At 41.6% G+C, this 25,419-nt stretch overlaps 1 protein-coding gene across 1 annotated transcript in view; it reads left to right on the forward strand.

Moving 5' to 3' along the window:
- Positions 1–25,419, forward strand: part of LOC137435793 (ryanodine receptor 2-like) — a 633,328-nt gene that overhangs the window by 194,575 nt on the left and 413,334 nt on the right. Inside the window, exons 36-42 of the mRNA XM_078785085.1 lie at positions 6,190–6,416; positions 11,790–12,597; positions 14,752–14,952; positions 15,124–15,235; positions 17,352–17,495; positions 18,997–19,270; positions 24,925–25,039. Coding sequence (XP_078641211.1) covers positions 6,190–6,416; positions 11,790–12,597; positions 14,752–14,952; positions 15,124–15,235; positions 17,352–17,495; positions 18,997–19,270; positions 24,925–25,039 — 1,881 coding nt within the window. The remainder of the gene's footprint in view (positions 1–6,189; positions 6,417–11,789; positions 12,598–14,751; positions 14,953–15,123; positions 15,236–17,351; positions 17,496–18,996; positions 19,271–24,924; positions 25,040–25,419) is intronic.

Here is a 25,419-nt window from a genome sequence, read left to right on the forward strand (position 1 = left end):
ATTTGACGATTGGCTTCACAATCGGGTATATAAGGGTTGTTGCGTTCTGTATTTGTGGAAAACAACTGCTGCACATCTACAAAAGTTATTGCCGCTTCCTCTGGAGATGGTCCGTCAACTTGACAATGCTGTTTGTCATGGAGTGGTGGCTTTATGAAATTCTGGCATGAAACAGCGTGCTATTGCTCAGCAGTATGGCATCACTCAAGGTCAGGTGTCAAAGATCCTGAAACAAAATTCTCAGAGGGGTGTCCCTACTCCAATACCGAGGCCAGGACGTCCACGCAGAACCATAAGGAGAGATGATTGCCAGCTGCACCGGTTAGTCCGCAATGGCCGTACCAAGTCAGCTAATCGGCTTAGGGCTGAGTGGCAGCAACTGACAAATGTGCCTGTATCCAGAAGGCGAGTCAACCAATGACTGGTTCAAGCAGGCTATCGTGCCAGGCATCCCCTGAGAAAGCCACGCCTGACCAGACAACACCACCAGCGCCGATTGCAGTGGGCCAGAGAGCACCGTCAATGGCAGCCAGGACACTGGAATCACGTGAGCTTCAGTGACGAGTCTAGATTTCTGGTCTATCGTCAAGATGGCCGTGTCCGAATGCGCAGACAAGTGCATGAAGCCCACAACGAAGATTGTATAGTGCCAAGATTCGAAGCTGGAGGTGGTGGGGTGACCATTTGGGCTGCTTTTCATGCAGGGGGCAAAACTGACCTGGTTGTTCTGAATGGAAACCTGAACCAGTTCAAGTACAGGGTCATTCTGGAAGAAACATTGCTTCCATTTGCTCGTGCAGACTTTCGAGGAAACTTTGTCTTCCAAGATGACAATGCACGGCCTCATCGTGCTCGCATGATCCAACACTTTCTTGCTGACCGTGGTGTAGAGCATATGGAGTGGCCTGCCATGTCCCCGGATATGAATCCGATAGAGAACTTGTGGGCAGAATTAACGCGTCAAATCGACAACTTGGACCAGCAGCCGACCTCTGTGCGTGAATTGCAGCAGACTATTGTCACTGCATGGCAAGCGATTCCTGTCCAAACCTTGGCAAATCTCGTGAACAGCATGCCTCGACGTGTACGTGCTCTCCTGAATGCTCGTGGGGGTTACACGAAGTACTGAGCTGTAAGTTTACTGTCCGTAATCCCAGTCATAATTTAGCTTTTGTTTTTACTGAAAAAAAATTTGGCTGATGTGCAAAATAAAGAAATACTTCTGGAAAACGTACAGAAGTTTAACACAGTACTGTCCGTGAATTGAGTTCGATATCAGTTTCCATCACTTTCAAGGATCAATTTGTTTGCTTCGAAATGTCAAATGTGGTTTTTGTTTCTTTTAAAGGTCACATTAACAAAATCTAGAAGAATTTCAACATAATTCCAATGAACTTTTGGTTCTAAGTCATCTTGAAAAGTAAGTTCACCCTCACAAAAAAAAATATTCCATATTAAATGCCAAGTCTGTGTATATATATATATATATATGTATGTATGTATATATATATATATATATATATAATATATATATGTATGTATATATATATATATATATATATATATATATATATATATATATATATATATATATATATATATATATATATATACAGACTTGGCATTTAATATGGAATATTTTTTTTGTGAGGGTGAACTTACTTTTCAAGATGTCTTCGAACCAAAAGTTCATCGGAATTATGTTGAAATTATTCTAGATTTTGTTAATGTGACCTTTAAAATAAAGAAAAACCACATTTGACATTTTGAAATATATATATTGATCCTTGAAAGTGATGTAAACTGATATCGAACTCAATTCATGGACAGTACTGTGTTAAACTTCTGTACCTTTTCCAGAAGTATCTCTTTATTTTGCACATTAGCCAAAATTTTTTTTAACAAAAACAAAAGTTAAATTACGACTAGGATTATGGACAGTAAAATTGCAGTTCAGTACTTCGTGTAACCCCCACGAGCATTCAGGAGAGCACGTACACATTGGGGCATGCTGTTCACGAGATTTGCCAAGGTTTTGGACAGGAATCGCTTGCCATGCAGTGACAATAGCCTGCTGCAATTCACGCACAGAGGTCAGCTGCTGGTCCAAGTGGTCGATTTGACGTGTTTATTCTGCCCACAAGTTCTCCATTGGATTCATATCCAGGGACATGGCAGGCCACTCCATATGCTCTACACCACGGTCAGCAAGAAAGTGTTGGATCATGCGAGGACGATGAGGCCATGCATTGTCATCTTGGAAGACAAAGTTTCCTCGAAAGGCTGCACGAGCAAATGGAAGCAATGTTTCTTCCAGAATGGCCCTGTACTTGAACTGGTTCAGGTTTCCATTCAGGACAACAAGGTCAGTTTTGCCCCCTGCATGAAAAGCAGCCCAAACGGTCACCCCACCACCTCCAGCTTGGACTCTTGGCACTATACAATCTTTGTTGTAGGCTTCATGCACTTGTCTGCGCACTCGGACGCGGCCATCTTGACGATAGACCAGAAATCTAGACTCGTCACTGAAGATCACGTGATTCCAGTGTCCTGGCTGCCATTGACGTTGCTCTCTGGCCCACTGCAATCGGCGCAGGTGGTGTTGTCTGGTCAGGCGTGGCTTTCTCAGGGGACGCCTGGCACGATAGCCTGCTTGTACCAGTCGTTGGTTGACTAGCCTTCTGGATACAGGCACATTTGTCAGTTGCTGCCACTCAACCCTAAGCTGTTTAGCTGACTTGATACGGCCATTGCGGACTAACCGGTGCAGCTGGCGATCATCCCTCCTTGTGGTTCTGCGGGGACGTCCTGGCCTTGGTATTGGAGTAGGGACACCCCTCTGAGCATTTTGTTTCAGGATCTTTGACACCTGACCTTGAGTGATGCCATACTGCCGAGCAATAGCACGCTGTTTCATGCCGTAATTTCGTAAAGCCACCACTCCATGACAAACAGAATTGTCGAGTTGACAGACCATCTACAGAGGAAGTGGCAATAACTTTTGGAGATGTGCAGCAGTTGTTTTCCACTAATACAGAACTCAACAACCCTTGTATACCCGACTGTGAAGCGAATCATCAAATGCACCTGTCCGTACATTTTGCCAAGCCATCTGTGATATAATCCTGTTGTTGACTTCTTGCTGCGACAGACAATCAGTGACATGGTTCTTTTAACAAATAAATCACCAAAGTGTAAAAGAAACTCACCAGATTGATATACCGAGTTAAGAAAGTAAACCCAAGTCAAGAAAAAAAAAATATTCCATATTAAATGCCAAGTCTGTATATATATATATATTTCTGTCAGTTGATTGTTTGTTTGACATTTGTATTACAGTGTACAAGAAGGTATAAATAAATGAATGACATGTTTATCTAACCATTTATTCGGGGGAAAATTATTACGGACGTGTACCAAGCTGTTTTACTTGCAATTTTCAAAGTTCCCTCCCTCGTGATCGATGCACAATTGCAGCCGAGCAGGCACAGAGTGGCACACACGCTTGCAGAGTTCGATATCAATTTCCTCAAACTTTGCAGTGATTTGAGCCTTCAATTCCTGAATGGTACGAGGCTTTTCACGATAAACAAGGTCTTTCATGAGCCCCCAAAGAAAGAAATCTGGAGGTATAAGGTCTGGGGAGCGTTATAAGGAGTCTTAAGCATTATAAGGAGCGTTATAAGTAAGCGTCTGGGGAGTGTAAGGTATAAATGGTTAGATAAACATGATTACACACCTTTCCCTTCAGCTTCAACGACACTCCCCTCCTCGTCAGCATGCCACTCAGTTCCCGAAACTTCTTCCATGCACATCTCTCTCTCGCAACCGTTGCCGAGTCTGATCCACCTTCTCCATTCAGCATGTCTCCTCGGTAGCAAAATGTTTTCACACCTTCCAGCTTCACTCCGTCTCCAAGGTCCAACTCAACATATTCTCCACTGCAGCTCCCTCTGTGCACATCTTACACATGAATGTAGCTGCCACACTGGCTAATGACCCTCTCAGACCACTACATTTTTGATGAACCCACTCAGCGCACATTGTACATTGAATGGAGTTCACTCTGACACCCTTCCAGCACACAGCACACAGCCACTTCCCAGTTCTTTCCACCTCACCACATGCTTTACCACTTGCCATCACCTTCATCTTTCTGATATTCACCTTCAGACCGTTTTCTTCCATACATTCCTTCCACTTGTTCATCTTCTCCTTCAGTCGATCCATAATCTCTCCAATCAAAACCAGATCATCTGCATACGACAACTCCCACGGTAAACACTCCTTTACATTCCGAGGCAGCACCTCCATCACAGCTACAAATAGTAGTGGACTTGGTACCGACCCCTGATGCACTCCCACCTTCACCTCAAACTCACCACTGTTCCTGTCCTTCTTCCTTACAGCTGTGCGCGCTCTCTCGTACATTGCCATCACTACTCTGATCAATCATTCCTCCACTCCTAACCTCCTCAATGCCCATGTCATTACTTCATGTGGAACCCTATCGAATGCTTTCTCCAGATCAACAATCCCAGGAAACAACTTCCTCCGCTTCTCCATGTACTTCTCCTGCAACTGCCTTACAATAAAAATCACGTCTGTCGTTCCTCTTCCTGGCATAAAGCCAAACTGCATTTCGTCGATCTTCACTTTCTTCCTTATCCTCCTCTCCAACACCCTTTCCAATACCTTCATTCCATGCTCCAATAACTTTATCACTCTATACGAGCCACAGTCCAGAGGGTCACCTTTCCCCTTGTATAGAGGGACGAGGGTACTCAGTTCCCAACTCGCTGGAATGCGGCCTTCTTTCACCACCAGATTACAGATCTCTGTCATTCTCTTCACAACCCAACTTCCTGCTGCCTACAACATATCTCCCACAACTCCTGTCGGCCCTCCTGCTTTTCTACTCTTCATTGCTTTGATCGCTTCCTCAACTTCCTTCTCAGTTATCTTCTCTGCCGGTCCTAAAACTGGGTTACTCTCGATGTTGCCGTCCAATTCATTCTCTGCATTCAACAGCATTTCCATATATCTCTTCCATCTTCCTTTAATTCCATCTGGGTCCACAACGATTTGTCCCACTTCATCCTTCAAGCAACTCACCCCCATCACATCACACCTCTCTTTCGCTATCTGCTTTGCAATCCTGAATACCGCTCTCTGACCCTCTTCCGAATCCAAGCGTTCTCCGAACATTTTCCTACATGCCTCCTGCGCCTTTGCTGCCTCTTTCTTTGCAGCCTTCTTGGCTGCCTTATAAGTTTCATGCTCTGCCTCTTCTGCCCCCGTACCTTTCGCCTTCTGCCACTCCTTGAACTTCTTCCTCTTCTCATCAATACGCTTTACAACTTCATCATCCCACTGCCATGTTTCCGAGTGCCTCGTTGGTCCTTGTGTCCATCCACATACCACACCAACGACTCCCAACAGACTATCTTTCATTGACTTCCAACCACTTTCAAGCTCAACCACATCATCCTCTACCTTACTCAGGCTCTCTTTTCATGCCTCCCTCACTGTCACCTCTTTCAACCGCCACACCTTCATTCTCGTTTGGTACTTCACCCACCGAGCTCTCCTCGCACCTTTCACCCTTATTTCGCAGACAACCAAGTGGTGCTGTGAAACGGCCTCCTCCCCCGGGATCACCTTTGTGTCCCGGAGGTGCCCGGAGGTGTGTATATATATATTCCAGTTCAGAGGTGCTGGTGGTACATGTGTGCCATTGTGTTTGATCAAATGATCCTTGGTGAGGGGGAGCAAAGCTCCACTGGCCAACTTTCGTTTATGTATATTTTCATTTGCTGCATTTCCAGACAAACAGGAAGTGGTTGATACAAGGTGGCAGATGTCATAATTATGTTACCGTCATTGCTGATGTCCCCACCATATATCACCCGCTTCCCATTTCTCCTAAATCCTAAATCTCTCCTAAATCTCTCTCTCTTTTGTTCTGACAAAGAGTAAAGCCTGAAATGTGTTCCTAATGGCAGATAACTAACCATTTTATTGTTCTGTTTGTATATTCTTGTGCTGCCAATGCAGACTGCTATTTTTGTGCTGGAATTATCATCTGCATCTTTTTAATTGCCATCACAATTGTATTTCTTGTTGTTTTAATGTTGATAAGAACTTGTTTTCCTAACATTTTTGATCTTCCCTTTCCTTTTGTGATAGGGTGCGATGCCGCTGTCAGCTGGCCTTTTTAAAAGTGAGAGAAGAAATTTGGTGCCACAGTGCCCTCCCCGCATTGAAGTGCAAATCCTGACTCCTGTTGTGTGGAGTCGCATGCCAAATCGATTTCCTCAAGTCCTGGTTGGCCGGGTTGGTGAAAGGCATGGCTGGATTATTCGATGCTCTGAGCCTGTATCATTTATGGCTCTGCAGATTCCTGAGGAGAATAGGTCTCTGTGATCCACCTCGGGCACCACATGAATGTCTCTTATTTATTTTACAAGCTAGAAAGCACTAGCCGACATACAGTCATGGCCAAAAATATTGGCACCCTTGCACGTTTTTCAAATAACTCACAATTCTCTCGAGAAATAAGTTGAAATTGACAAAAGTATTTGATCTCCACAATTGTTTATTTCACTGTTAATATAACAGAACCTTTGTTTTTGATTCAGAACTTAATACTTCAAATCAATCAAAAAATAAAAATAAATGGCATTGTCAAAATTATTGAGACCCTCTACTTAATATTTGGTAGCACAGCCGTTGGACAAAATTACTGCAGTCAAGCGCTTCCTATAGCCATTAATGAGCTTCCTACACCTCTCTACTGGCAGTTTGGCCCATTCTTCTTGTGCAAACTGCTCCAGTTCTCCCAGATTTGAAGGGTGCCTTCTCCCAACTGCTGTTTTCAGATCTCCCCACAGGTGTTCAATGGGATTTAGATCTGGACTCATTGCTGGCCACTTCAGAACAGTCCAGCGTTTGTCTTGAACCATTCCTGGGTGCTTTAGGAAGTGTGTTTGGGGTCATTGTCCTGCTGCAAGACCGATGACCTTTGACGGAGACCCAGCTTTCTGACACTGGGTTGAACATTGCGCTCCAAAATGCCTTGGTAATCTCCTGATTTCATGATGCCATGCACACATTCAAGGCACCCAGTGCCAGAGGCAGCACAGCAATCCCAAAACATCACTGAACCTCCTCCATGATTGACTGTAGGGAAGGTGTTCTTGTCTTTGAAGGCTTCATTTTGTTTTCTGTCAACATAGAGATGATGTGCTTCACCAAAAATCTCTAATTTGGTCTCATCTGTCCACAGGACATTCTCCCAGAAGGATTTTGGCTTGTTCAGGTGTGTTTTGGCCAACTCCAGTCAGGCTTTCTTATGTCTCTCTCTCTGCAGTGGGGTCCTCCTGGGTCTCCTACTATAGAACCCCCTTTCATTGAGTTGGCGATGGATGGTGCATGTTGAAATTGTTGTACCTTGTGAAGGTCAGCTTGAATCTGTTTGGCAGTTGATTGAGGTGTTTCTCCACCATTCGAACAATCCTTCGCTGCAATATTCGATCAAGTTTTCTCTTGCGGCCACGTCCAGGGAGGTTGGCTACAGTGCCATGGGCCTTAATCTTCCTGATAACATTGCGTACGGTAGACACAGGAACATTAAGGTGTTTGGAGGTGGACTTGTAGCATTGAGATTGTCCATGCTTGGCTACAATCTTGCGTCTCACCTCCGTTTGTCACCAATACTTTATTAGGAGGAAAATAAATACTTAAGCAAAAGTGGATAAAATGAAGCTGCTCACGCACAATCAACAAATATGGCAGCATATCAATACTGTACAGGGCAGAGAGAGACAGATCTTCCATTTTTTTTTACGGCCTCGCCCATAGGGCAAAGCCGTCTAGAACAGTGTTCGTCTGTATGTCTATGTATGTATATACTGTATGTATGTATATATGTATGTATGTATGTATGTATGTACTGTATGTATATATGTCCCCTCAAACCTACACCAATCAGAGCTGAGGATATGGTCACATGACAGGGTGATGTGATTACATCTTTGATGTCATTACGACGTACAACGACTGACTCCACACTCCGCCATTTTGATTCCTATGCCATTTAGGCCGAACATATCGTCGAAGCTGTCATATATCACATTTGCCATGCCCTACCCCTTACGTTTTTCATTCAGTGTGAAAGACAAACAAACCTATTGTTAAAATGATCATTAAATATCGAAAGCATAGACGTTACAGGTCTTCTAACGACACAGTACGTATAGGCCTTAGGCTTCATAACTTCATGCCTCACCTCAGGCCGCTTCAGACAAATTAGCCCAGGTTTCTTAATGCAGTAGTATCATTTTTATAATAATAAAAATAACGTCAATAATAATAATATAGTAAATATAATGGTTACACTGCAATCCCATTGTCATGACTGCAAAGTTACTGGATTTCAAGCGGTGTAGGGTTGGTTCATTGTTGACTCGAAACATTGAATAAACCAGTGTCTCTTAATACAGTATTATCATTTTCGTAATAATAGTAATATCATTAACAATAAAAAATATACTTAATATAATCATAACACTGCAATCCCTTTTTTGTGACTGCAAAGTTACTGGATTTCAAGCGGTGTAGGGTTGGTTCATTGTTGACTCGAAACATATTGAATAAACCAGTGTCTCTTAATACAGTATTGTCGTTTTCATAATAATAGTAATATCATTAACAATAAAAAGTATACTAAATATAATCATAACACTGCAATCCCTTTGTCGTGACTGCAAAGTTACTGGATTTGAAGCGGTGTATGGTTGGTTCATTGTTGACTCAAAACATATTGAGAAACCAGTGTCTCTTCATGATGATGCCGAGTCTCCTCAGGCAATGATGGCATTGCCTTTCTATGGCTGGTACACACTGGTAACGGTGTGGTATAGATGGGGGACGCCACTCCTCTCCGTCAAACGAGTTATCTGGTACTCATTTTGCCAACCTAGGAAGGATGAACAGGCCAAGTCAACCCCACCTGGCGTTAATTCAACGGGATTCAAACTCAGGACCTTAGGATCCCAAGCCCGCTGCCTTAACCATTAGGCCAACACCAGATATGGTGTTTCTTAATACAGTATTATCGTTTTTGTAATCATAATAATAACTGCATTAATAATAATAATTTAGTAAATATAATCATAACACTGCAATCCCTTTGTCGTGACTGCAACGTTACTGGATTGAGGCGGCGTATGGTTGGTTCATTGTTGAGTGACAAACATATTGAATAAACCAGTGTCTCAATGCAATCTGTTTACTTCCATGGTGACCGACAGTTTATGGAGACTTACAGCACTTCAAAAAAATATTTAATACTTACATTATTTGTAAACTGGTATCCCTTCCCAGGTCACTATCCTCTTCAACTAAAATATCAAACAAGCCCGGCTACGCCGCTGTTCGACTTTCGGTCTTGTTTTTTTACATTTTACATTTTATACCGAGACTTACCTACTTATATCAGAAGCGAGTGTTAATTCATCCACAATGTTGGAGTAAAAAACGGATAACGGGACTACTTATATCAGAAACGAGTGTTAGTTCATCCACAATGTTAGAGCAAAGCAAAAAATGGATAACGGGACTACTTATATCATAAGCGAGTGTTAATTCATCCACAATGTTAGAGCAAAAAACGGACAACGGGACTACTTGTATCAGAAACGAGTGTTAGTTCAACTACAATGTTAGAGCAAAAAATGGATAACGCGACTACTTATATCAGAAGCGAGTGTTAATTCATCCACAATGTTGGAGTGAAAAACGGATAACGGGACTACTTATATCAGAAACGAGTGTTAGTTCATCCACAATGTTAGAGCAAACCAAAAAATGGATAACGGGACTACTTATATCATAAGCGAGTGTTAATTCATCCACAATGTTAGAGCAAAAAATGGATAACGGGACTACTTATATCAGAACCGAGTGTTAATTCAACTATCATTGTGAGAGCAAAAAATGGATAACAAGACTATTTTTTCGATGACTTCCGATATATTTAATTCCAAAGCTATTTAAGGTACCGGTAAATCGTCTTCTGTATTCTGTAAATCAAATACACAGCCAGCCCCTGTGTTGTCGTGCTCTTCTGCAAACTGACACACCTCCCGTTTGAATTTGGCTGTGAAACGTTTACATTTTCTCTGACTTGGTAGGGACTGACACTGACAGCAGACTTGGTAGTGACTTCTTGTATGGTAGGGACTTGTAATGGTATTGACAATTTAGTGGAATAATATATAATTCAACATCCTGCGGTGTATTAATACATTTCTAATGGATGAGCAGCGTGGTTTCTGGTTGTATTGGTACCAAAAGCCACGCTGGTTTTTAACACATCGGGTCCAGTAAACTTTAATTATTACAACTAGTGGGGTTACCCGGGGGAATCCCACGGGCATGGAGGTGTATCGTTGCGATCGGTGCAGCCGTTTTTGCGGTACCCGGGACAATAACGTTAGGCGGGAGTCCAAACCTGAAAATGCTGGAGACCAAAGCTGAAATTGGAAAAACAATATAGCCTATTTTACTCCTGGGGGTCCCAGGAATACCACCCAAAATTTCGTTGCGATCGGTTCAGCCGTTTTTGCACTACCTGGGAACGGACAGACAGACAGACAGACAGACAGACAGACAGACAGACATTTGGTGAATTCTAGTAAGATAACCTTTTCTCAAGATATTCATTTTAATGTCAATTGATTATATTTACTGCAGTTGTATTTGAAAAGAGCCTTTTCTTGGCCATTGACCTAGAACACCTTTTCACCAGGTGCGGGGTATACATGGGTGGGTGGGTTATTTGCGTGAAAATAAGGTACAGTAATTGCACATCGGAACATTCAACTTGTCATTGTCCATGTAGGATTTGCATGCTGATATATTTTTCCTGATTTGAAGGAAGACAGTGCAAATAAAGAAGAAGTAATAATTTGCGCAGCCCCTGCGCAACAGGATACTGGGTTTTGTAATCACGTGTGTGTGTGTGTGTGTGTGTGTGTGTGTGTGTGTGTGTGTGTGTGTGTGTGTGTGTGTGTGTGTGTGTGTGTGTGTGTGTGTGTGTGTGTGTGTGTGTGTGTGTGTGTGTGTGGTGTGTGTGTGTGTGAGTTTTGTGATCAAATTTTCAATAAAGCTTTAATATGATATGGAAAAGACGAATGAATAATTTTGTCAATAGGTCAAAAGGTTACAGGACAGCATCACTAAAATCATCAATTTTCACCCAATTGACCTGAAATTTAAATTTACCATTTGAGTTTTGTCATCAAATTTTCAGCAAAGCTTTATGATGAGAACATGGAGAAGAGAAGATAAATTAATAATTTGGTCAAAATGTCAAAGCTTAGGGTTACATAAAATCAATTTTCATCCAATTGACCTGAAATTTTAATAATTTGCATATTGGGTCACTGAATTGGTTCACCAATCAAAAGCTAGAAGCTGATTGTTTTTTTTTTTTGATCAACACGTCAAACAAAGGTCATGGTTGCGTACAATCGTCAATTTTCATTTTGTATTTTCTTAAAACCGTTTTCGTTATTTTGAGCATACGGAAGAAGAAGAAGAAGAAGACGTCTGATTACAAACGGATGCGTATGGGCTTTGCATTTTCAGATGATTTCTAGTTTTGTCTTTGAATCCTAATTTTGCAAACATCTTCCCATCTAATTATCAATACTAAGTCAACATTAGAACATTGATGTGTTCAGTTACTTGTATGATTTTCCTAATTATATTTGCACCTGCAGATGTGTGGACATCCTGGAGTTAGCGGAGTTGAAGAACCTGCTGCAGTTCCATTCTCACACACTTATGCTGTACTCTGCCATGTGTGCCATGGGTAATTGTCGTGTAGCCCACGCTTTGTGCAGTCATGTAGATCAGGCCCAGCTACTTTCAGCCATTGAGAACAAATATCTCCCTGGACTTCTACGCAGCGGTTTCTACGGCATACTCATCAGTCTACACCTGCAAGCTGCTTGCACCGCCCGACTCACCACCAACCAGGAATTCATCGTTCCGATGACAGCGGAGACTCGCAACATCACACTATTTCCTGGTACTTGCAAGCGGCACGGCTTGACTGGCGTTGGACCCTCTACTAGCCTTCGGCCACGTACCCAGTTCTCCTCTGTTGGCATAGTCTCCTCATCCAAATATTTGGTGGGTCCTAAATCAGCCTTACTCAGCCCCGAATTTCCACTTGGGCTGCTCAAGGCCAAAGTGATTTCAATGCTCACTGAGGCAGTGAGTGATGGTGGCTCATTTGCACGAGATCTCGTGGGTGGGAGTAGCCAGTACTTGTTTGTTCCACTCATCAAGCTTATGCACACATTACTCTCCATGGCTGTTTTTGAGGATGAGGACATTGAATCCATCCTTTTGCTTGTTGAGCCCTATGTCTTTGGGAAGGAGGCATCTGGCAACTCGGAAGATGTTGCTGTTGAAAGCCACACGGATCATAAAGAGCCGTTGGATGAAGCTGCTGCCCACGAGTTAAAACCCTCATGCGAGGGCCTCCTTAACATGAAATTGGAAGAAGCTGTGAAGCTACAGGTATCAATAAAACTTCTAACAAATTAAAATGCATTAATCGTAACATTTAATTGTTCTACTCATATTTTCTTGATTTTGGAATTGAAACACTTTTACTTTCCTTTGATGTGTTTTTTTTTCTGACCATCATTTCATGGCTGTACAGTTTGAATGTTGTTTTAATTATAGATGTAATTGATCAACTTGTCGATTTCTCTTGCAGAGATGGTTGATCATGTAACGTCTTGGTCATCTCTCTTTGGTCAATCATGGAATTTAATTAATAGTTTTTGTTCTCAAGTCAGTTTTTCTTTGTCTGGGGGCAATTTTATGCGTTTCCTGACAAAGAACTGTAATGCAAGAGGAGGCCATTAGATTCATCAAGCCTGTGCAATGGATGCCAACCTATGGATGTTTGTCCTTGTTCTATTCTTTTTAAATGCTGAGCAAGGAAGCAGGATGTACATTTTAAAAGTATTTGATGTTACTCAACCGGGGTTTGAACTGCCGACTTACTACACCCAGAACAACCATTACTTCCAACCAGCATGAAGTCCAAATTGCATGAAGTCCAACCAAATTTCATTAAATCCAACAAATTAAATTTCATGATGTCCAACCATTACATCACTGAGTCTGGTTGGATGCAATAAAGCTTGATATCCCATACGCAAGACTGTCCGGTCGCTAAATGGCAGTTCAGGAATGATCATTCCAATAGACGAAGGCTGATAACTTTGCGTTCAGCACATCTGCTGGTTTGCATCATTGCTGGGAGCATGACTGTGCCACTGATGCTGTCCCCGTGTAGGTTAGAATAGGAATTTGTAATTTGTTCAGCTTGTGGCGATGACCTTGATTCCGCACCCTGCATGCGAACCTCTTCGATGACTACACTGCCAGCTCTAACCCTCTAATCTACAATGTCAGCTTACAACTACAGCTAATCTCATGTGATTTCAATGTGATATGTCACATCTTGCTCACATGGCAGTCATTATGACTGATCTCTGAAAAATCGTCCTTGGCCATTAATGGGTGTTGTGTCACCATTTTCTATTTCCTGTGTTAAGTTTTAATTCGGCAGAAGTTTGTGTAAGTTGCATTTACTATGTAAGGTTTGTAGAAATGTCTCTTGGTGAGTTATTTGAAGAGCTCGGAAAGGAAGGAGAAAGATGAGTCGAATTCCATTGAAGTTGTTTTGTCCATTTAAAGTAATGGGTTTTGTTTTACTGAAAGCATTATTAGCCCCAGTTGGACTTAGCCCAAAACGGGGGCTTATGGATTGGGTCTCGTCCGTCCATCCATGCGTGCGTCCACAACCATATCTCGGAGATGTATTGACCGATTTTATTCATACCTGGTGTAAAGACAATACTTGATGTTATACATAACATATCATTTTGTTTCGCGATGTGATGAAAGGTGGCCAACTGACGGCCATTTTAGTTGTTAAAAAAACCCTGTTGTTGAACACGTCCTCAACCATATCTCGGAGATACATTGACCGATGTTGTTCAAACTTTGCACGCATATTAATGAATGATTGCTTACATATGCGCATCATTTTCTTTCGAGATCAGATCTAAAATGGCTGACTGGCGGCCATTTTGTTACTTAAACGCGTCCCCAACCATTTATTGAACATGCATGGTCCGATTTGTTCAAACTTGGCACAAGCACTGGACATGTGCCTCACTTTATTTCATATCAGTGTGCCTCACCTTATTTTGCGATCTGATCAAAGATGGCTGACTGGTAGACTGGCGGCCATATTTGTTGTAAAGACCTGATATTGACCGCGTCCTCTACCATTTCTCGGACATGCATTTACTGTTCTTGTTTAAACTTGGCACACAGAAAAGAAATTATGGGTTACATATGCACAATATCTATTTTTGATATCAGATCCAAGATGGCTGACTGGCGGCCTTCAGCTCTCCATATAGCAAAATTACTAAAACCACGGGGGCTATAAAATTATATATATTTTTCTTCTTGTTTTAATTATTTTGCTGCACATCCCTTCTCTAGCTCCGAATCACCCATCCCAATGGAAAAATATAACAACATGGTTACCTATCACCTCTTTTATTCCAAATGCCCTGAGAATCTATACTCTACCTTGGATGGCCTTTCAGATTTAGTATATCGTATTATCTTTTTCCTTTACAGATGTGCCACCTTCTGCAGTTTTTTTGTGACTGTCAACTGCGCCGGAGAGTTGAGGCTCTTGTGGCATTTTCTGATGGCCTTGTGGACAAGATACAGGAAAACCAAATGTTTCGTTACAATGAGGTGATGCAGGCCCTCAATATGTCCGCTGCTTTAACTGCTCGTAAGACCAAGGAGTTTCGTTCACCACCTCAAGAGCAAGTAAGAGTATTTATTTTTGGCTTCACTTTAGAACAATTGATGCAAAACCTTCATGTGAATCAAGATTGTATTCATTGCAAAATATTCTATTTTTCCTGCGAAATCCTATGTTGTAGTGATAATGAAGACTCAGATATAATGCCTTGTAACTTTTCCTTTCTTCAAACCTAGATTAATATGCTCCTCAACTTTAAGAATCCAGAAAGTGAGGAAGACTGTCCTTGTCCTGAAGAGGCTCGAGATATCCTGCTGGACTTCCATACTGACTTACTTATGCATTGTGGTAAGCACGTCCTTTTATATTTCAGAATATTTTGAATTGTCCTCTGTGTGTACACGCAGATCACTCTGACTGCTGTATGAAATGAGAAATTCGATTTATTAGATGAAATGAACATATCACGTATTTTAAAACATATGATCTGAGGATATATCAGGGACATCTAAAATCCTCTGCCATTGTCCCCTAAAGGGGACATTATGATCTGTGGCACAACAACACTCCTAGCTATGAGGCTAAACGCCCCTAGCAACATGCTGCACACAAAATTATCATAAGCGCATTTCATTTTTCATTCTTAATTGTGTAGTGAGAGGTCCTCAATTCACAACGACCATATCTGTCTAACAATCACATTAATGAACAGGAATCATAAATAATTAAATTGATACAAGTCAGGAGACGACGATGGTTCATGAGCGAGCGGTATTCAATGACAAAGGATGGACTATAACTGAAACAGGCCCGGACTTGGGGGTCGGGGGTCCACGTGGCAGATGTCGGCCCCCGACATGCGGTGTACATGCCTATTTACAAAGGGCCCCAATGCGCTGCGTGCGCAGGCCTTTAAGAGCCAGCTGTACATAATTGTGTGTGGTGCTGGCCTGGAAATGTCAAAACGAAGGTTACTGACCTTGAAATGGGATAGAAAATAATGTATAATCAGTTATGAGGTTAGTTAGCTACACCATACCGAAAATTCGGTTCGATTCCGCCAACTTTGAAAATTTGACCTTTGTGACCTTCAAAGGTCAAAGGTCGAAGATTCTGAAATTTTTTGGAAAACTTGTATTTCATGATGTATGTGATAATATAAGATCATGTACGACATTTCACCCTATCAGGAAGCGAACAATGTAATAAAACCATCAAAAATCTACTTTTCTAAATTTCGTGACCTTGTGACCTTGACCTTGGGGCGAAAATGAAAAATCGAGCTCCGTGGGGCTAGACACATGACATTGGCCTAACCAAATACCTAAACCCCTGTCAGATTCCACCAACTCCCTCGGAGAAGATGTAGCTTGAACTCGATTACCCCCTAAAAAGACATCTTTTTCGGGTGTGGCTCCTCCCACAATAGGCGCAATACGCCCCCTCTAGGCAGGACACAACTAGATCATGATATCAACCTTCCACCCAAGTTTCATCAAGATCGAATCATATCATCGGGTAGTTATGCTGCGGACATACAGACACACACACAGACACACACACACACAGACAGACGCACATACATGACGAATATAGTGGTCACTTGATAACTCGTGAACCAATAATCCTGTTCATTAATGTAATTGTTTCACTACGCCCCCAGTGGTGTTTATAATAGCGGACATGGATTTGTCCTCCCCCCCCCCCCCCCCCCCCCCCATTGGAGGAAGACCCTCTCGTGAGCAGGCCGTTGGTGCTGCTATGGTTGGAAGCGAGTGCCCCGGAAGCAGTGGCGGAAAGAGAGTGGCAATTCTATATGTGCGAAAATTGCATGCTTGGTCAGAGTCGCCCAGATAGTTCAGATGGTAGAGCACTGGTACGGTTCACCAGAGGACCTGGGTTTGATTTCTGGGCTGGGCGTGTAATGTTCCCACATATATAAATTTAATTATACCTGTCTAAATTGGCTACTGAATTTGATAACTTTGGCCAGCACTTCTCCAGCTTTGTGACTCAGATGTTCATTTGTTCCAGCGAGCAGGTCACAAGGGAATGGTGAAAGAGGGCACAAGGAGGGATAGATGGGGAACTTGAACTTCTTCAGTTGAGATGCCATTCATGGATTGGACTGTTTGGTGTTCCCATGCAAGCATTTAAATCATTAGGCTGGGATCTCGGATCCAAATACCCTTCTCGGGATCTCGAGTTATTGTATTGATTTTTAAAGTATACAAATTTGTTGTGATTCTAACCCTAACCCTAAATGATGTCTCCCCACGTCATTGCATTCCAAGTACATAATATATGTACAAGCATCTTGCCTTATCAGTAGTTGCATTCAGGGTGCATTTGTTAGTGGTTGGCCTGTTGTTTGTTTGTGACATTGACACAAACATTGGTGACAAATATTGTTTGTTGTTGGTTTGCATGTTGTCTTTTGTATGGTTGCTATATGTTTGCATAGGTGTTCAGCTGGAGGGGGATGAATATAAGGATGAGGAAAAGGACAGCTCTGTGCGGAGCAAACTAATGACCCTCATCAAGAGAGTGAGAAGTTTCAAGAAGGACAAGGACATTGAACCCACTGATAAGGAAGTTTCAAGACCAAGTAAATCATAAATTTAGTAACTTCATGAATCCTCTTGAACTCATAAAATCACATATTTTGTAAGAAAATTTGCATGTCTGATTTCCTCTTTTAAAGTTTTATAGGATTCAGTTTATTTTTAAAGGTGACTCAGTTCTGCTCATGAATACATTTATCCGAGGTATTATCCACATTCTTGAAAAGTGCTCATGGAGGACCTGTATAGCTGTACGACATAAGCACAATAACCTGGGAAAACATGATGATGTATTAAATGACAGTCATACTAAAATACGCAATTTGGTATCTGTCTGCTGACCGGTTTTTTTGACCGTGATACATTTGGTCGTTACTTATCCAATCTCAACTAAACTTGACAGGAGGACTAAGGGTCACGCAATGGAGGCTGTAGTGACTTCATTTCGTCTCCCGACCCCCTCCCCAAGGGGGTTTTCCACCTTGGGTGAAATCCGTGTTGAGATATCTAATCATGCCATTTTTCCAAGGCCACTTCTAATAACAACAGTAATACCAACACTATGATAATAGCATAATATTAATGTTATGACAAAACAATATAAATACTAATAATATTCCCTCTCCCCAAGGGTTTTTTCCTTTTTGGAAAAATGGCATTTTAACATATAAATAGCTTATCTTGCCATATCGTGGGAGCATCCCACCGGAAATGAAGCATTATAAACCACAAACACGTATGATTACCTTTTTAAACAGTCGCAACTGCTGTTCAACACTAAACTAAAAGAAATTTGGAGGAATTCCGACGTCCTTGAGGCATTCTATGCTTATCGCTTCCACCACAGACTAATAGACCTCAGCCTAGATCTACTGCAATCTATATACCCCAAAGAGGAGAAAAAACATCACCCTTCCTGCCACTCCCATAGGGAGTGGTTATACTAGTTATTAAAATGGTCATTCTATAGAACATGGTATTGATATTAAAATGTACAGTATATTGGTATTAATATAAAATATACAGTACATTGTATTCATATAAAAATATGTAGTATAACTAGAAAAATATAATAATATGGAGTACATATATACTGTAGTATATATATGTAGTGTAGAAAAATATAAAATATGTAGTATAACTAGACATAACTAAAAAAATGTGCAGTATGTGGTATTAGTATAAAAATTACAGTATATGATATTAATATATAAAGGTGCAGTATATGCGTATAACTATAAAAATGTACAGTATATGGTATTAGTATAAACATGCATTTGAAAACTAATTGTCCAATAGTTTATTATACGATAGTGAGCTTTGTTTGAGAGTGTAATTTTGCATTTTTCTGGACAAATAATAAATTTCAATTCAATTCAATTTAAATTTACAAAAACAAGCTAAATTTTTTAGAGCAAGTAGTTTTTATAATGTCGCTACCTTGACCAAAATGTTTTAGATTCTAGTAATTTGTATCATCTCTTGTATTATCCATCCTGAATATGTTGTCCCCATCCCACAAATTGATCTTCCCTTCTTCAATAGCATGCCTCCAACAGCTGATATCACACACACTGGTCCACTGGGCACAAGAGTCGCATGTTCAAGACCCTGAACTGGTGACTGCCATGTTTTCCCTGCTCCATCGGCAGTATGATGGTGTGGGCGAGCTTGTGCGTGCACTTGCTCGCACATACACCATCAGTGCAGTTTCTGTGGAGGACACCATTACCCTGCTGGCTGCTCTCACACAGATTCGTTCACTGCTTAGTGTGCGGATGGGCCATGAAGAGGAGAGCCTCATGATCCATGGCTTGGGGTGAGTCACTACCTTAAGAAAATTGTAACGAACAAATTGTCCATAAATGAAAACACTCACATAGATGGTCTTTTAATATAACATTTTATTACACAGAAAGTACAAAAAGTACATCATTAGGGTCATAGATTGAATAATCACCTATTTGACACAATTTTTTAATTATCCCGTCCACCTGTACAGCAGGGGATGAGGTTTTGCAATCACTTCTGTGTGTTTGTGTTTCTCCGGGCTGTAACTTTTTTTTACCATTTGAGCTATTGTCATCAAATTTGCAGCAAAGCTCTATTATGAGAACTAGCGTGACTCGGCGAGCTCCGCGCGCCTCACCACACGTCGTTTCAGAGGGAAAGGCATATTTAACCATTTCGGTGTCTTTTGGGTATTCATGGTGTTTTGGGTCTTCAGGGTCTTTTGGATCCTCTGGGCCTTTCGGGGTGTTTTGGGTCTTCAGTTTCTTTTGGGTCTTCAGTTTCTATTGGGTCTTTGGTGTCTTCAGGGGCTTTTGGGTCTTAAGGGTATTTTGTTTCCTCTAGGTCTTTAAGAGTCTTTGGGGGTATTTTGGTTATTTAGGGTATTTAAGTCTATTTTGGTTCTAAGGGTCTTTGGGGTCTTCGGGGTGTTTTGGGTCTTTGGGGCCTTTTGGGTCTTCAGGGGTCTTGGTGGTCTTAAGGGTCTTGGGGGAATTAAAGGTTCGTCAAAGGTCTGAGAACTAACCACGTGATTCCATTGATTCCATTGACGGGTTTGGGTCTCAGCAGTCTAAACGTAATTAAGAGGGTTATTTAAGAGGGTGTTAATTTTATTTGATTTGAAGAAGAAGAAGACGTTTTCGTCGCATACATGACCATATACGTTTGCTCCATTATAATACGACCAGTGGGGTCACCTGTGGGAATCCCACGGGCATGGACGTGTGTGACATTTCGACATATTGAGTTAGATGCTGCACCTGCACATTCAGTTTCACAAAATGGTTACTGGCAATTTATCAGATGCACAAATGATGTAATCCACACAATGTATTTACTTCTGATAACATGTGAATGCATGTGCGTGCACACCCACACACACACACATATACACACACAAACACACGTACACCCACACACATATATACACACACATACATACATACACGTACACCCACACACATACAGACTTGGCATTTAATATGGAATATTTTTTTTGTGGGGGTGAACTTACTTTTCAAGATGACTTAGAACCAAAAGTTCATTGGAATTATGTTGAAATTATTCTAGATTTTGTTAATGTGACCTTTAAAAGAAACAAAAACCACATTTGACATTTCGAAGCAAATAAATTGATCCTTGAAAGTGATGTAAACCGATATCGAACTCAATTCACGGACAGTACTGTGTTAAACTTCTGTACGTTTTCCAGAAGTATCTCTTTATTTTGCACATTAGCCAAAAAAAAATTCAACAAAAAGAAATGCCAAATTATGACTGGGATTACGGACAGTAAAATTACAGTTCAGTACTTCGTGTAACCCCCACGAGCATTCAGGAGGGCACGTACACATCGAGGCATGCTGTTCACGAGATTTGCCAAGGTTTGGACAGGAATCGCTTGCCATGCAGTGACAATAGTCTGCTGCAATTCACGCACAGAGGTCGGCTGCTGGTCCAAGTTGTCGATTTGACGCGTTAATTCTGCCCACAAGTTTTCTATCGGATTCATATCTGGGGACATGGCAGGCCACTCCATATGCTCTACACCACGGTCAGCAAGAACGTGTTGGATCATGCGAGCACGATGAGGCCGTGCATTGTCATCTTGGAAGACAAAGTTTCCTCGAAAGGCTGCACGAGCAAATGGAAGCAATGTTTCTTCCAGAATGACCCTGTACTTGAACTGGTTCAGGTTTCCATTCAGAACAACCAGGTCAGTTTTGCCCCCTGCATGAAAAGCAGCCCAAACGGTCACCCCACCACCTCCAGCTTGGACTCTTGGCACTATACAATCTTCGTTGTAGGCTTCATGCACTTGTCTGCGCACTCGGACGCGGCCATCTTGACGATAGACCAGAAATCTAGACTCGTCACTGAAGGTCTCGTGATTCCAGTGCCCTGGCTGCCATTGACGGTGCTCTCTGGCCCACTGCAATCGGCGCTGGCTGTGTTGTCTGGTCAGGCATGGCTTTCTCAGGGGACGCCTGGCACGATAGCCTGCTTGAACCAGTCGTTGGTTGACTAGCCTTCTGGATACAGGCACATTTGTCAGTTGCTGCCACTCAGCCCTCAGCCCTAAGCCGATTAGCTGACTTGGTACGGCCATTGCAGACTAACCGGTGCAGCTGGCGATCATCTCTCCTTGTGGTTCTGCGTGGACGTCCTGGCCTCGGTATTGGAGTAGGGACACCCCTCTGAGCATTTCGTTTCAGGATCTTTGACACCTGACCTTGAATGATGCCATACTGCCGAGCAATAGCACGCTGTTTCATGCCAGAATTAAGTAAAGCCACCACTCCATGACAAACAGCATTGTCAAGTTGACGGACCATCTCCAGAGGAAGCGGCAATAACTTTTGTAGATGTGAAGCAGTTGTTTTCCACTAATACAGAACGCAACAACCCTTATATACCCGATTGTGAAGCCAATCGTCAAATGTGCCTGTCCTTACATTTTGTCATGCCACCTGTGATATAATCCTGTTGTTGACTTCTTGCTGCGAAAGACAATCAGTGACGTGGTTCTTTCAACAAAGACATCACCGAAGGGTAAAATAAACTCGCCAGATTGATATACTGAGTTCAGAAAGTAAACCCAAGTCAAGAAAAAACAAAATTCCATATTAAATGCCAAGTCTGTATATATACACAAACATACACACACACACACACACACACACACACACACACACACACACACACACACACACACACACACCCACACACACACATGTACACACACATATACACATTGATACACACAAACACATCTCGTTTTTTCATTTCTGTTCCTCACAATTCTGTCTCTCTCTTATTTACACACACACACACACACACACACACACACACACACACACACACACACACACACACACACACACACACACACACACACACACACACACATACACACACACACACACACACACACACACACACACGTACACCTTCCTACACATGTCCCACATGTTTATATCCCACATCCCACATGTATATACATGTTTAAAGTGTACGTGCCCTTCCCTCCTCCCTCCCCCGCCCGGGTAATTCTGCTAGTAACTAATACAATAAAAACGGAGAAATATCTCTCAGCAATTTCCCCTCTGTTAATTTATATATTTTACAAATGTGAATGACACGTCCATGCACACGTGAAATGGAGTTTCTTTTTTCACATGTGAAATGAACACGTGAACCTTTACTTCCGGATAATAATGTTGAATGAAATAAGAACGAAGAAATATATGTCGGCATCATTGTTGACATTTTTGTGACGACTGTCATCAAAAGTAAAAGTAATACACTGGAACCCCGCTATAACGAACACCAGTATTACGAACTTCCGAATATAACGAACGAACTTCCTGTCCCCCGCATATTTAATGAGATTCTATTGTTTAACGTAAGGCAAATCAATATGGCGACACCGTCCCGTAAACGCAAGATCTTGTCAGTTGAAGACAAGCTCCGTATCATTGATCGTCTCAGTCCTGGTGAGAAAACAGCAAACCTTTCCAGAGAATACGGCATTCCTAAGAGCAGCATATCAACGTTCAAAGGAAAGGAAAAGGGCTTACGGGAATTTGTCCACAAATGCAGTCGACAAGATGGTTTGAAGCGGAAGAAAATGCGGCAGGCGAATGACGGCGATCTCGACCAGGCAGTCTATCTATGGTTCGAACAACAACGAGCTGCCAACATACCGATTTCCGGCCCTATGGTTATGGAGAAAGCTATAGCATTATCAAAAGAAATGCATGGTGAGGACAGAAAATTCACCGGGTCCACTGGATGGCTCTATCGGTGGAAAGGTCGTCATGGTATACGCGCACTCAAGATTTCCGGGGAAGACAAGTCATGTGTTGTGACGATGCAGCGGCTGCTGCCGAGGCTGCCGAATACAAAGAGTTTGTTGTTTTGCATATGAATAGGTGTGATAGTATGGTGATCCGTACGTTATTCAGTATTACGAACACTTCAAAAGAACGAACTTTTTTAAATGTCTCCCGAGCAGTTCGTTATATCGGGGTTCCAGTGTATATCTTAACGGAAAAGAAAAAGCGAATTTTTAATATATGTCGACATTTTCTCCGACTGTTATTTTAGGCGGTGTATTTTTGTGTATCATCGTGGCGCGATTAAAAAAAAAAAAATGTCTGCATTTTCCCGTGTGTGCGTGAATGTTCTCAAATATTTCTGACACCGAGTCTAAAACCATCGATAAAAATTAAATCAGATGGTGAATTCGATATAAAATCGTGAGGGTGACTCAATGAATGGGCTTTATTTTACAGGCCTTTGAGAATTCATTTCGTTCTATAAACGGAAACTTTCATCGGATTTTCTCCTGGTTTTTTTTTTTCAACTGAGTCTAAAACGATGTTAGCGACTGTTAAAAATGAAATGATATATCGAATTAGAGTTGAAATAAACCTGTGTGAGAGAGAAAGACAGCACGGGCCTAACTTAACAGGCCTCAAAGCTATTCGAGTTAATAAAATGGTGGATATTTGTTTATATGAAGCCTCTCCAAGAATGGGCGGATCTACTCTGTAAACGGAGTAAGCCACACCCCCGGACAGACAGAATCACCGTGGCCTATTATAATATAGACATGGATAAGGAAAATTAATATTTTGTGAAAAGGTCAAAGGTCAGCATCACATAAAATCATCAATTTTCATCCAATTGACCTGAAATTTCAATTTACCATTTAAGTTTTGTCATCAAATTTTCACCAAAGCTTTGTTATGACCATACAGAAAAGGCAAATCAATACTTTGGTCAAAAGGTCAAAGGTCAAGGTTGCGTAAAATCACCAATTTTCACCCGATTGACCTGAAATTTGTAGAATTTGCATATTGGGTCACTGAATTGGTTTACAAATCAAAAGGTAGGAGTTGATTGTTTTTTTAGATGAAAAGGTCAAGGTTGCATCGAATCGTCAATGTTCGTCCAATTGACCTGAAATTTAAGAATTTTCATATTGTGTCGCAGAATTGGTTCAACAATCAAAATCTAGAAGCTGATTTTTTTTTTAGATGTAAAGGTCAAAGTTCAACGCTGTATAAAATCATAAGTTTAAATTTTGTATTTTTTAAAAACTATTTTCGTTATTTTTAGCATATGGAAGAAGAAGAAGCTGTCTGAAAACAAATGGATGAGGAAATACAAATGGACGAGGATGGCCTTTACATTTTCAGATGCTTTCTAGTTTTGTTTGTAGAGAGCAAGGTGCATGATCAGGACTGCACATATGTTACGTTTTTATGCCGTGCTCATTCTTTTGTAATTTAATGGGTGGATTTTTCTTCTTTCGATATCAAAGGTTAAATATAGTTGTCTCTTAGACCATTGCAATGGTGAGTATTTTATGTAATTACGCAAGCATGTTAATGTGCTCTGCACAGAACTCATCTTACATTCTGCATTTATTGCCTCCCTGCCCTTAATCCACAGTGAGGTGATGAATAACAAGGTATTCTATCAACACCCAAACCTGATGCGAGCTCTCGGCATGCACGAGACAGTCATGGAGGTCATGGTCAATGTGCTGAGTGGAGGAGAATCCAAGGTAAAGATGAAAGGGAGATTAGTTATCATTTTTAAATAAAAGTGTATTTTTGCTGAGATAGTAACCACAGTTATTGTGATGGAAACTCAGGATCAAATCAGGCTCGTAGACTATGAAGGATCACATGAAGAACTAGAACGGCACTCGGTAGAGAGCACACCTCTGCCAGGCTGAACAGTTTTGTATTCCACTAATAGGTCTGAACTGGATTCGGACCTGAACCAAAATTTAATTGGCTTGTTCTTGTCACATAACCAACTCACCCACCAAGTTTTGTCATCCACTACATGACCAAAAGTATGCGGACACCCATTCTATTTAGTGGATTCGGCTGTTTCAGCCACACCCATTGCTGACAGGTACATAAAATCAAACACACA

This window comes from Myxine glutinosa, chromosome 9 (assembly GCF_964187855.1).
Source record: "Myxine glutinosa chromosome 9, kmMyxGlut1.1, whole genome shotgun sequence".
NCBI lineage: Eukaryota > Metazoa > Chordata > Myxini > Myxiniformes > Myxinidae > Myxine > Myxine glutinosa.